The sequence below is a fragment of the Leuresthes tenuis genome, unplaced genomic scaffold (genome assembly GCF_036924035.1).
Source record: "Leuresthes tenuis unplaced genomic scaffold, fLeuTen1.0.hap1 SCAF_13, whole genome shotgun sequence".
Classification (NCBI taxonomy): Eukaryota; Metazoa; Chordata; class Actinopteri; order Atheriniformes; family Atherinopsidae; genus Leuresthes; species Leuresthes tenuis.
This window is the reverse complement of record NW_027325367.1, coordinates 8,715,079-8,729,281: the sequence shown is the minus strand read 5'-3', so window position 1 is coordinate 8,729,281 and position 14,203 is coordinate 8,715,079. Positions and strand designations below refer to the sequence as shown.

Genomic DNA, 14,203 nt, shown 5'->3' with positions numbered 1-14,203 from the left:
GCATCCCGCTGACAGAAGCAGATGATTATTTTTTCAACTTTTGGGTTTAGCTTTAAAAATATAATGGTTAGCAGTGGGTGTATTGCAAAATAGATTATGGTTTTGGCGCTTTGATAAAGGTATCGTTAACCCTGTGCTTCATTATATACCTTACAATGGAGACCTAAAAACAAACCAGAGGAACACAATGAGCTTAAACAGAACTAGAATCATTTTTGAGGAAGCTGCTTCTGGTCAGCTCGGGGAAAACCACAACTTTTAGTTCTTTTTTTGCGAGGAGGGGGGGAAATACTACAAGCTCATTTTTTTTGTATTGACAAAACTTTTACAACACTCAAGTTTTTTTTGTTTTTTTTACTCAAACCAATTAGATCCCTGATTCTTTGGATTAAACAAGTTTGCATTTGAAAAGCAAAGTTGGCCTGGGAGCTTTCAGACAACAACACTGACGTCTAATAGATTTAAACGCTTTGAGAGGCCTTTATAGTGTGTGCTATATTGTATACAGGTATTATTGGCTGATGTTAGCCTATCGTAGAATGTCATAAAGAAAAAAATGCAGAAAGATACTAACAATGTGGCTCCGACTCAGTTGAGCAGATGATGGTGCCATGACAAGTGTCTTCAAAGCAAGTTACCTCGATTTGACTCTGAAAGCTTTTTCCTTTTTAACTAATAAACTTTATGTACATATTGAATATTATATCGGCCAGTTTATCAACAGTGATAAATTGATATATCAATAGCAGTTCATCAATATTGGAAATTTCCACTCACTTTAAATCAGAATCACCACCAAAAATCTTGCATCTACTGGACTCTATGATGCATGAAAAGGTGTCCCTGGCAAGAAGAGCTTTTTTCAAGCTTTATTTTTCTTTTTTCATATATGTCTACATATATTTATAATACTATTTGTACTAAGAGACAACAATATGAAGGTAAATCTTTACATGTTTCACTAAAAGTACATTTAGTACCAGTTTGAGTTACAATTCAAGGCGATGCTCAGTTTCTGCTTCAAATGCCTCTAAATCTGAGTTATAAATATAATTTGTGGGACAAAGAAGGTTGTTTTTAATCTGGGAGGTAAAATGAGACTTCTCTGTGTTGTGTATTTATTTACACGTGATGCTGTGCCATGCACAGGCCTGTTGGTGACACATGGTTTAAGGCATTGATAGAGGCACAGGAGCAGCATGTGACAGCAGCGCTTGCCTACTGTGTGCAAGGCAGAGGAGCTCACTAAACTGTAGATTGGTGTCAGCAACAGGGAACCTTAAATCGGACAAGGGTCAGGCTGCTCTACTATACCACTGCTGTCATACTAAACTGTGACCCACTGTGTCTGAAGCACACACTTCAACAATGCTACCTTAAAATGGGCTAAATCATAGCTCTGGATGTGGGGCATTGCCAAAACCATAGAATATTGATTGACATGGTAAGTAACACAGTACAGTAGAAGAGAACGGGCTAATGGATGAAGTGGAGCAAAAACAAACAGAAGAGACAGAAGCAGGCAGTGAAAATCCTCTGTTGTGTTACATTAAACATCACCCGTAGCCCTGTTTTACGATATTCACTGATTATTTCAAATGTTCCTTCCTCTGCAAGCAGCCATGCATAAAAAGAGCTCTTATGGCTGTTTGGTAATGTGTGTATTGCTAAAAATACATGTAGATGTAGGAATGGCAAAACCAAGATACGGAAGCAAACGCTCAAAATATGAATCTATGCTTCAACAGACATAAACCAACAAGCTGCACTCAAAGTAATACCCCATTTTTTCGGTTAATATTACAGCATGACTGAATGCATCTATATGAACATATAGAGCTTAACAACAGTAAATACATCAACATCAAAATGGTTCTTCAGCAAAGAGCTGGAAATGTTTCGTAATCGTTACCATTATATACACATATAAGATCAAGATCAAGGTTGCATTCCACTCTGAAATTATTGCACAGTAAGCCACTGTGGGCTTGTCATGGTCATCCCCTTAAACCCCTGTATAAAAATAGAACAACAACATCAACACACCAAACAAGTCTTCATCTTTTTTTCTTTTGTTTTTATTTAGACAGGCACTGCCGTGGCCAACCCCGCTTAAGTCTGCAAACATAAACTGTGTGCCACAGTGTGAGCTTTGAGAGTCACTTTCGTCATTTACTGCCCCCAAGCACAGAAAATATCATTTCAAAATCGATTTTCTTCTCCCTTATGTTCACTGCTCTGCGGTCACAAATAGAAACCTTGACCGCTCCCTCTCCATCTGACTCGTCTTCTCCTCTGGGACTTCAGCCAGGTTCAAACAGTCGGGATTTTTGGCATTTCTCTTCACCGCTGACCCAGAGATTTGGCACTCAATAGAGTCCAAGATGAGGATGAGAAGATTCAGGACAAATACGCTGCCTCTCTGTCACACACTCAAAGCGGCTCATAGAACAACCAGTCTCTGCTGAAAAACAGTGAGAGTGAGTGCTAACGTGAGCATCAGACTGAGGTTTGTTTTTTTTAGAAATTTAGACAACAGTTTCTACACCAATCAGCTTTGGTGTGAGGATTCGTGGCGTTATTCCATTGTTGAGGTCCTCCTCAAACTCCAACAGCTGGCCCATAAAGTTAAGGTTTGGGGAGATGATGGGCCTCCTGGTTTTGACAAACTTGTAGGCGTCCGTCATGGTCATCCAGGTGTGCTTCATCAGGTAGGCAATCACGATGGTGGCTGAACGAGACACACCTGCTTGGCAGTGGATCAGAAGGCCCATACCTGCTTGGTGTGCTTCCTCTGCAGAAAGGAACATGCAAACAGTTAGAGAGCAGCATAACAGCTGCTTTGTTCCAGATGAGGAAAGTACATTACACCTTCTTTACGGGTAAGCATCTTTCTAGGGGCAAGATATTAAATGTCAGGATTCTTTTTTCTATCGGTATGGATCTATATAAATCTGGAGCATGACTTTCCATTACGTCTTTTACCCATATTTTGAAGTTCAACATTGAAAAAGATTGATGGAAAGGTCAAAATTTAAAAATAACCTTCCTCAATTTGACATTTCTTTACATACCCAGTAGCCTAAACTTCTGAAATAATGCAGCAGCTAATTTACCTTTTATTTTTTTGCTACATTTAAAAAATTTGCTACAGATTTGTTTCATAATCACATGGAAATCCTGTTTTTTTAAATACCTAAAGCAATAAAAAGCCCTAGTTACCTGACCACACTTACAGTATGGAAGCTTTATCAATACCTACAATCAAAAGCTTTGCCTTGATAAAAAAAAAAAGTACTAAAATGAGATAAATTACAACCACAGGCCATGTGCAGACAACAATAAATAATCATACTATGTTATAAAAACATTCTTCACTGACTTGTTCTGTCATGCTCCTCCATTACAAGCCACAAAAGGTTAACCAGCACAGCTATGTGAATCATTAACAATGATTAAGGAACCAATAAATAGAAAAAGGAAACAAACTGAATTTCAATGATACAGAGATCAGTGCAGTTTGAGAAGTGCTGGTCTATAGTGCTGTACTCACATCCTACATGCAGTTCTGTCCAGGTTTAGAGCTGGTTGTCAACACATAAATACAATCCTCTGAGTGTTACATTGCAATACCTAAACAAACTATGGATCAGGAACAAGAACTACAACCTGGACCTTCTTTCCTCCAGGCCACAGTGATGATTCAATAGATCAATCTTTGTGTCAATCCAGACTGTGTTATTGATCTGCAGTAAATGCCATTTCTGTTTAAAAAAAATCTGTTTCTGCTTTAATGAATCATCTCTGTGTCTCTTAAGCAAATAAAGTGTTTAGACCCACTTATTATTCAGCACCAATGTGATCTGTGTCTACTTTATGTTTCCACACCTCTACATTTCAGGGGGAAATGATGTACTTTACACTCAACTGCACTTATCTGACTTGTTTAGTTACTTGTTATTTCTGCGGAGAAGATTTCACATGCTGGATAAGATAACCTTTTTAAATACAACATTTTGTTAAATATTAAACCACTGGCTTCAGACCTTTTTGGCTTGACACATCTTACAACATGCAGTGTGTAATCAGGGTCACATTTCATATATCTAAGAGTTATCAGTTCCACCAAACGGTAATCTGACGTCTAAACTTCTCACGTGGTTCCATTTCAATAATTTGTGTAAACTTGAGTAAAAATTGTTTACACAAGCAGACAACCTGTGGAGGTTAATATTAATCTGTGGTTTGACAGTCTACAACTCTGTGCAACCTGCAGTGAGATGTCTCACATGAGCATTGCTTTGTCTTAAAGGTTGCTCTCGTCTCTCGTTTATTTTTGCAGGGTAAAGTTCTAATGCAAGGCCACATGGCAGTTTTCATACCGATGAATTCAAATGCCTCCTCGAAGTACTGGCGCAGGTTCTGCTTGTTGCTGTCGGTGGCGGGCAGACGCTTGTAGATGAAGAGGCCCGTGTCATAGTGGTAGAGCGGCAGGTGGGTGGTCACGTTCAGGATGTAGCCGATGTTCAAGCGCTGCAGCAGGTTGATGTCCTGAGCATCGTGCTCATTCCCCAGATAGAGGAAGGGCAAGATTGGTGTCAGCTCTGCGTTCTCGATGTCTGGGGTGGAGGGCAAGGAGTGAGGTAGAGGCCCCGTCAGGCCAGCAGCTGCGCCTGAGTCCAAGCCCTCATGAAGGTGCAGAGAGTGCTCACACAGGTTTTCGTGGCTCTGCCTGAAGGAGCTAAGGCCTCCTATGAACACAAAAAGAAAGACTAAGCTGGGAGCAAACATTGCGCTACACTTTGTGTTTGGATAAGATGGTAAAGAGTTCAAGCATTAATAAAAGTGTCAAATATAATTTCCTTATTTACTTTACATTCATTTTCTTCAAACCTGTCTCCTTATTAAATGCAGACTGGAGTTCTTTGGTCTGAGTGGATGGAGTATGGAGCTAACACAGCATGGGTTAATGGTTCAATTCCCACAGGAGCCGTCTATGCTAAAAATACATTTGACCAGCACATGGCAATGTTACGATTGAGCAGGACAACTAAGCTTTGCATACACATATGATAAAAGCAACAACTGGCTTTAATGAAATTTGAAGCCCTTTGACATGAGAGAATCCTCCAGTCACCTGACTGCATTCATATATTTGGATCTGATTTGAATGCCTCCATTTGGATAGTGACAAATACAAAGGGATCGGCATCGTCTGTCCTTATCAACAAAATTAACCAGAGAGAGGTGGCTCATCAGACAGATTCTATTGGCTCACGCACACACAGGTGTTTTTGTTTAGCTGGTAATGTGCCAGTAAATCAACAGACTGAATGTTAAACACGCTTCTCACTGGACATATGCACTTCTACAAATAACTGGTTTGCACCTGTTAGTAACAGTGATGCCATCAGCCAAAGTTTCCCTTCAGCATTCGAGCTGTGGGAGGGGTCCAAGTATCAGTTGGCGTATTGTTCACAGTGCAGGAGCTGACATCATGCCATGTGAGGTCATCGCACAGTCTCACAACTTTCCCGGGGTGGGAAGCAGGTGGGAATCTCCTGTCAACGGCCGTACTGTGTTTTCATCGTGAAACAGCCAGATTGTTAACCATTAACAAAGACCTCAACCTAAACACATGACAGTAATAGTGGCCAAGCCTGGATATAATGGGATGTCATAGTCATAATTACACTTTGGTAAATAAAAGAAAGGGAAGTGCTTACAGGAGCTCTTTCACTAAACTAAACAAGGCGTTACAGAAAGGGGAATTTCCACTGAAATTGATAGTTTTTCTTTTCTTTCTTTCATTTCAGAAAGAAAGGACCTACGAAACAGATGTGAATTTCAATAAATTCCATGAGAATCATTTTTAGAGACCTCCATATTCCTGTATTTATTAAATACAAAACAACTTGTCCTCTCAAATACACCTCAACATTTTAAAAGAATCTTACGTGATTAAGTTACAAAGATGCGACAGCTGATAAAAAATATCCTATTTATCTACTTTAAAAAAGGAATTCATTACTTTGGGCCAGTGGTAACAGAGAGTAAACACAACACTGACATATTAACCTAAATCTGTTCACCTTAATATGGTATGGTTACTGTGTGACAAAAAAGAGACCTGCCGATTTGCTGATTTGAAAGTGATTTCTATAGCATCTGCAACTGCATTTAATACTCATTCATGTTTTGGCTCTCTTTTGGTTTCAGTAAGGGGGCAATCTGGCACTTTATACGTTAAATGTTCCAATTAAATGCCAAATTGTGTGTAGCTGTAAAACCATTCAAAAAGATTTCAGCCAGAAGATTGGAGCCATTTGTAATGTCAAAATGAACAATGCTGGGTGTCCTAGGTTAATATCGTCATTAAAATTTCATTGTTGCTGTTTTACTTATTTCCTTCTGATCAATATGAGACCTCTCAGTGAAAAGTACCATAAAACCCACAGTACACTTCTACATCACAGAATCAGCTGACACTGTCAGCGAGTGGCCTCTAAACATAATGAAAGCTAACAGGAAACTATGTTTTCACTTACATTCATCACATGTGCTTACAATAAAAAAAAATGTTTATCTGCTAGCAATATGCTTGCTAACATGTTATCCTTAACAGTTTTTGAGTTGTTTTTAGCCAAAACTCAATGTCGGTTTTAAACATCACATAAGTATATGTAGTGTGGGATAGTTAAAAAAAAGGCCCTGCGCTCTGGTGTACAACAACATGTTTTAACCATAACTCAAATTAAAAATAACTTGTAACAGTGTCATCCACGTGCTAATACTGGATATTACATATTATCTGTTATTATATATTTACTCACTAATATTATTTAGTCAGAACAAACAGTATGTAAAAAACTAGCCTCACAGTGACAATAAAACCTTGTTTGGCTCAATCTTTTTACTCTAATCAAACTCAACTTATAAATGACACCTTTCCTAGCAAACTGATGTCTAAAACCAGAATGTTGTTGTGAGATGAAATCTGCAGAGTGTGACCAGCTGTCATTATCTCTGACTAAACTCTCAAGGGAAAACATGTGAAGTGTCTCTGTCGCTTTCATGTGCCACCGGCACAGTTCCTGTTCAGAAACTACCGTATCTGCCTCTCAAAGCTTCTCCTACCACAGGCCTGTTGTTTCCACAGCTCTCCGTGAACCTTCAGAAACTACTGACGTTTTGTTTATGGTAATTCAAGCGGGCTGAATGTAATCTATTACTGCTCCTAGCTGCAGCATGGCATGGATGGAAGCCTTTGTGTTTCTGCTGGAGTGGAGCATCACACCACAACCATACTTACAGTCAATCATGACTAAGATGTGCCGGTAACTGAGCAAATCATGAAGTATGACTAAATTATTCAGCAGCTTTCATACAAGCATGCTCCAGAAATGTCACTATAACTATCCCATGTACAATAACAATTCTGAACATTTCTAAGGCGATAGAGAATATTAAGCACTACAAGTATCAAAAAAAGAGGATTTAAGTTATGTTTTAGAGTGAAAAGAAGGGCTTTCTACCACTAGACTGTTCAATTTTACAGTGAAATATCAACAACTTAATTGGATGCCCACATATGTGTAAAGCTGTAATCAAAAATGTATAGAAATGGGAAAAAGTGGCAGTGGCTGTTTTAAAAATTTGAGCCTGAGCCTTTTGATCCCCTCTGCAGCGAGGATGGCTTGCGTTTTTCAAGAATTAAAGCAGCTGAAGGAGGAGTTAGAAAGTCAGCATGTTCCTCCAAGTGAGGCAAGCTTCAGACAGACATGAGTGCAGGATGAGCAAATGAAGAGGAGCCGTGTCCGTCAAACCCCACAGGAGGGCCAGGGTGAAGAAGAGAGAACACATGTGAGGAGAACAGATCAAGGTGCTGTGATCTCACAACTAGACGGTGACCAAGAGGCATCAAGAAAATGCTCACAGCCCAGCCCCCAACACAACACACAGCTCCAGCTTCAAACATGCAATCCAAAGATAGATTACATGGCAGCGAACCAAGGACTGCCATCTCAACTGGCCTCTTTATTTACTAACAGCTGCTTCTCACATCCTGCAAAATGCTCAACTTGTAGAGGCCGATAAAGATAGTGAGCATACGTTTATGTATGAGTGTGATGCAAACAGAGAGTACACAGGATGACTACTGATGGAAAAGCTGTTTGTGGTATTATAACTACTGTGGTGATTCAGTACAGAGCTCACAGGATGACAAAACCACAACCACTTTGTTGACAGGCAGAATCAGCTGACAAGAACAATAAAGGTCAAAGTTTAACATGGTTTACATACACTCTACACATTACTGTTTAACCACACTAGTTTTGTATCAGCTTATATTGCCATTAAGCTATAAGCGGTCACTGCTTTCAGATCTTCAGATTCAGATACTAAAGCAATTTAGTACCTGCAGAGCCAAACTAAACTCTAAACTTTAATATGCCTACTGCAGTGTTACCTTTGAGGATGATGGGGTCCTTGCCCTCCCTTCTCAGGGATTCCAGGACCACATGTAGAGGCTGGGAGGATGTCAGCCGGTTGGGATCTGTGGTGCTCTCATCATAAACCACAATCTCTTTAGAGAAGATGCCCTTAAAAGAGTCCTTGCCCTCGCGGCAGGAGATGAGGTCCAGCACAGTGATCTTGCCCTGCTGCAGCCGCCGCCGGCTTATCTTGTCAGAGCAATTGATATGCACGGCCCCACGGATGTGGCTCTTGTTGTATTCCATGAAGGGCCTGCAGTCGATGATGACCGGCACAGGCCCAACAGGGTGGCCCATGGGGCAGCAGGTCATCCGCTTGGCCAGCTCATTGGGGTGGATGACCCTCAGGGTGGACAGGGCCTTTGGCGTTCCCGCGGTGAGACTGGGGGCACTTAATGCTTCATGGTTGCTGACCATAGAGGTTGGGGGCCCAGCATAGCTGAGGTTGGGGCTGCTGGCGCTCACCTGACTGTGGCTGAGGCTCTGGCTGTCCTTCTCATAGGTAGTCACAGAGCAGCAGCTGGCACTGCTGCATCCACACGACAACGAGCGCGTGGAGCCCTTGGATGAGGGCATATACGTTACAAGATTGGCCGTCGCCCGGATCTTCACCACGGTGGTGTTGATGACTGAGTTGCTGCTGCTGGTGGTTGTGATGGAGTCCAGGTAGCTGGTGTCCAGGCGTAGTTGGAGTTCCTGAGGTCGGATCGGCCTTGGCAGCGCCACCACAATTCTGTCGTCAAGGGGAGATGGAGGCATGGGGAGGCCGAGGGCTGGACGTTTACGGAGAACTCAACAAGCCGCTCTGTGAAGAAGCAGGGGAGCAGAAAAATGAAAATAGTTGTTGCTAAATTAACTCTGCATCCACCAGTCCTAATCAAGGCTGTGAGTGATTGAGCAGAGAACTCCCACAGGCTGACCTCTTGTCTGTTGGATCAACATGCAAACTCGAAAACGGCTGCTTAAGCTAAATATTAGTACTGTCAACACCTGCAGGGCTACACCCTAGTTGGAGGCAAAATTTCAGGAGTGACAGACAGGCCACTAATAATAAGCAGTGAAATCATCAGAGAGTGTCCTGTAACTGAATCACTGGGAGAGTGATCAACATTAATCATCCTCCAGATACTGTACATGTGTGTGATGCTGAATTTTTCATCCCAACTCTGCTCTGTCTGACCCAAAGCTTTTACAACAAGAGAGGGAGAAGGGAAAAAAAAAGATAAAATACTGCATCAATGCAGCTTTGTCTCTCGCCCAAATGTAAAGTCAGGGTATCAAAAGGAAAGGGGGCCAATTCCTTTTGATCAAAGGGATTTTAAAAGCATGCCATCTTGGCATATTATGTAAAGACACCCGGCGAGCTTTGCTTGTCCCGGGCATTACCGTCGTTTAGGCACGGTGCAGGTTCAGCAAAAAAATACAAGCAGAGATCATTCATGGACAAATTCATTGAAGAAACCGGCATGAGAACGTGCCGAGAATGTGATATGGCTTTCAGGGGGAGACTGATGAGCAGCAGACTGAAGGAAATCCAATTTCACAGCAGCATGTATTAGAAGAATTAGAAAATCAAATATGCGATGGTTGGTTTTGACGGCAGGAATTGTAACTTTGTCGCAATGAAAGATTAAAAGATAAAGCCAAATACACATAAAAGCAGAAGTAGAATAGGACGCCACATGAATAATAAACTAAAAATAACAAAACACTCAAAATGGTTGCAGGGTTTTTATATTCCTTTTCATTATTTATAGATAGACGAACAATCTATATGACTGTGCATTTCAACAACTTGTGTCACTAATTCCCAAACTTGTCGTATATTTGTTCTTACCGGTGAGTGTCACGGTTGACTGTAGACGGATTTATTATCTCCCCTCGCAGACAACGTTGCCTCCATTCAGTCCGTCCCAGTGTTGTAGATCAGCAACATTTTTTAGTACTTTTACCCTGCTCCCCAGAAATAATACTGAAGGAAGTCTGCCAGCCTACAGATGTCGCGCAACGCGATTGACGCGAGTCTGAGCCAATGCGCGACCTAATTAATATTAAATGAGATCCTGCGCGTACAGTGAGGTCCGGCCCTGAGGTGGGAGGAGCCTGAGAGAGCTGCGTGCCTCTGTGGCTGCAGGGGGGGCGGTTGTCGCCTGGACTGCCTCCAGTCTCAAACATGAGAAGGGATGATGTCACTGGCAGCCAATCAAAACTCTTTCCAGGAGGCTAGAAGAAAAAGACGCGGTGCCTTTAGGTGTTGCTCGTAAACGTAAGACATAGTCAACTGCATCCTTATTGAAAGATAAGGAAACTACTTATTGGCCCACGGTGAAGTAAGTTTAAAGGAAATTAAGCCCTATTTCCCCGATAATACACACATATGACAAAGAGGAAGGGATTAAATGTTGATTATATTAGCACAGTAAAAACTGCCGTGACATCTGAAGATATCCTTTGTAAAAGTTGTTTTGCCTCCTAAAACATTTGATTTTCTGAAGAACCTGAGAGTTTTCCAATGTTCACTAAAACTGTGTTACTGGCTGAAATGGACAGTAACATGAAATTAAAACCAACTGAGAGCTTGTTTTTTGTCTTTTAGCGATCAACATTTTGAAAACATCATATAAAGTGAGCTCAAGCCATGTCAGGCTTCAAAGAAAAATGCAGGCAAATATAGCACAAGTCGGAGAAGCAGTTCACTTATACTGGTTTAAGTCACAAATTTACTTCAGTCTTCATAGTCAGTATGTGAACATGGGAAGTAAAGTCAAGTTACAGTTAAAGCTCAACCATTTAATTGGACTATTCTTGTTGTTTTAATTCATTAACAGTAGAGTGCCAAATTCTTCTATGATTTGGTGGATATGTCTTGCAACTTGTTAGTGTTTCGCTCTTTTCAGTCGATCTCTTACATCTTAGATCAAAACAAATGACACACAGTTTAGCTGTTGGCAAAAGAGTATCGTGTCAAGGAGTGAATTGAACAAAACTATACAAGTTGTGGTTATTTTCTGTTGTTACCAGATTCTTCTGTTACTTTGGGATCAAAGCTCAGGACAGGAATAGTCAAGTAGAACACCTAGAGCAGCTAAAATCACACTGAACGTGAACATGCAGTGGTAATTTGACCTCTAACTTCATTGTCTGGGGCTATTGTTTTGTTTGATATCCAATTTCTTTATTATCTGTGAAAACTAGCTTTGCTTTTAACTTAACATTTTGGTCAGTTGGTACAACCCTCTTTAACTATGGCAAGTGACAGTGGAAAAGTGCCTTAGTTTGTATTGAAATGAAATATATTTACTCCTTTGCTACCAAACCTGCACAACTCTTGAACTGGATCCATTCAGGATTCTGGGAACTTTGGTGCTATCCTGAGAGCCTCCCGGCATTTCCACCGGTTTTGATCAAAGTGATTGAAATCAAGGATTTTTATTCAACAGAGGATGTAGCTCTTCTCCTCTTTCCAGCTTAAAGCCACTGATGTTGCCAACAGTTTACTCTCAGCTACTTTTTGCTTCCAGCTGGTCACCAATTGATTTTTGGCTGAAATGTTCAGAATAATCTAAAATTAGGTTCACAAACTGGAACACATTTCTTGATAGAGCAGGGTAATGCAATGACTTCAATCTGAGAACTCCCTAACAATTGTCTCTGTCTTTGCCTTTGGAAGCAATGGCCCATATTTTGGGGCCTCTGCTGTACTCATAAAATTCCCAGATATCCTGCTATTTCCAGCAGTAATTGTTTGAATGCAGTTTAATTTTCAAAAGCAAATGAAACTCTAAATCCTGGTCAGACATTTGCATATGATTCCAGTGTCTGCTCTGAGTCTGTCTCCTTTGCTCTCAACATGGACTATTAACCAGCATTTGACCAAACCAAGCTCAAACATGATTGGTCTATTCAACTGAGACAACAAACAAACTGCAAATGGAAACTAGACTTTTTCCACTAACAAACACTTCCTCCCTTGCAGATATTTGTGTATGGAGCTTTTGATGACTCATTCTAGAATGAATCTCCTGAAACATTTCCAGCCACAGTTTGAGGGAACTGTAACTTTCAAAAGTTACAACCTTTCCACAACTTTCTGTGTGAGCAATTGAGTAAGTAAGTATTTCAGGGGAAGTTTTGCACCCCACTTCCTTACAGAGCTGCTTCAGCCATGCCATTCTCAATGTTAAATATAAAAAGTGCTTGGGATAACTCTTCAGCATTACTTTGGTTGTTGGACTGAGCAACACTAAAGGCTGTTTTCTTTGTCAGTCTTCAGTTGATGTACTTGATTGTCGATGGTCATTGTCCTCCTATGTCATTTAAGTTTCAACTGGCAGTTACTATGACATTATCCTGAAAGATACGATGTTAATCTTTGAGAATTAATTTTCTCCTCCAGCTGTCCAGCAGCACAACCCCAACTGATAAAGCTGCACCTTTGGAAGATGTTGTCATGTTCTGACTCAGTGTTTTGTGGGTTGTTTAATCACCCCATAAAACCTTTTCCCACTAGTGCTGTTGAGTTTTATGGCAAACAGAACAAAACCTCCTCCATGGTTTCTTAGCATGGACACTTTGTTCAATCATTTGCATTTGGTTGACTCATGAACAGAGATGTTAACCCGCTCCGATGAATCCTTGATGGTTGCTCTGGGCATTTTTTAACTTCACTGAGCATTCTGCATTGTGCAAGTTATCTTAACGGGGCACACATTTCTAGGGTGAGTAGCTACAGTGGAAGATCAGATCAAATTATAGACAGCTTGTCCAATTGACAATGTCTAATACTTTGAAATTACTGTATAACCCTTTCATTCATAACCACATTTTTCAAAATCCAAACTCTGCTAAGCCCTTTTTTTGTGTGTTTTAAAATTGCTATGACCCACAGTTTGCTCAGTTCTTACACAAATTCAAGTCATTTAAAGTTAATAGTTTCCTGGTTACATGCTTTTTCAACCCTATATGGTCAGAATTTGACTGATTACACTATACTCAATATGAATAAGAGATATATAATGATTTGTGTGACATTTGTTCCTCCACAATGATCGGGGGCTGAAGTGTGCATTCACTGCTGTTTGTTTTTCAGCACAATTAAAACTGCCAAGCTGAATGGTTGAGAAATGGAGAATTGCCAATAGAAGAAGCCATTAAATTTTAGTGCAGCTCCAGATCACTTTTTTAAAAACTGGAAGGTTGGAACAGTGACCTCGGTGGAGGACTGCACTTTCTAGAGTACGCTTCCAGTTTATATTTGTGTAAGTCAAACTTAAAATTTTAAGAACTCCAATATACCTGTAGTGGGCCTTGAAATTTCCTTTGTCTTTGAACTGCCTCTGTTTCTATTTCTTTGTATCTTTCTTCTGGCTCTTTTTATTATTCTCAATAAATCAGAAATTATTATTAACATTGGTAGTGTCCTTGTAGTACAATGCATTTTTTTATCTGAGTCACACAGTCTGACAGACTGCAGAAGCTTATTGTTTCTTCTACTCATTTTAAAAGTGTAAAATAACAAGTGGTTTGTTTTCTTGAGAACTACATGTCTGTTTTAAAATAAAGTGACAAAACTCTAACTTCCTGTAAGTCTTACTGTAGTGCTATACATACTCCCCTGTGTTAAACAACACAAGTGACCTTTATTAAGAATTGGGAGAAATCATTGGTGGTAATAAGTAGGTGTCTTTGGCATGAGGGCTGTCAAGCAA

At 40.4% G+C, this 14,203-nt stretch overlaps 1 protein-coding gene across 3 annotated transcripts; it reads right to left on the bottom strand.

Moving 5' to 3' along the window:
• Nucleotides 1-296: 296 nt before the first annotated feature.
• On the bottom strand, nt 297-10,528 carry dusp10 (dual specificity phosphatase 10). 3 transcript variants are annotated; one of them, XM_072361745.1, is made up of 5 exons: nt 10,333-10,528; nt 8,471-9,300; nt 4,383-4,751; nt 2,549-2,794; nt 297-2,464 (listed from the first exon to the last, which is right to left on the bottom strand). In XM_072361745.1, the coding sequence occupies exons 2-5, from the start codon at nt 9,252-9,254 to the stop codon at nt 2,370-2,372; spliced, it is 1,494 nt and encodes a 497-aa protein (XP_072217846.1). In that variant the 5' UTR covers nt 9,255-9,300; nt 10,333-10,528; the 3' UTR covers nt 297-2,369. The 3 variants fall into 3 exon arrangements, with proteins under 3 accessions (XP_072217846.1, XP_072217847.1, XP_072217848.1); XM_072361746.1 differs by having other exon boundaries at nt 297-2,461; XM_072361747.1 differs by lacking the exon at nt 297-2,464 and having other exon boundaries at nt 2,511-2,794.
• Between the last annotated feature and the right edge of the window lie 3,675 nt (nt 10,529-14,203).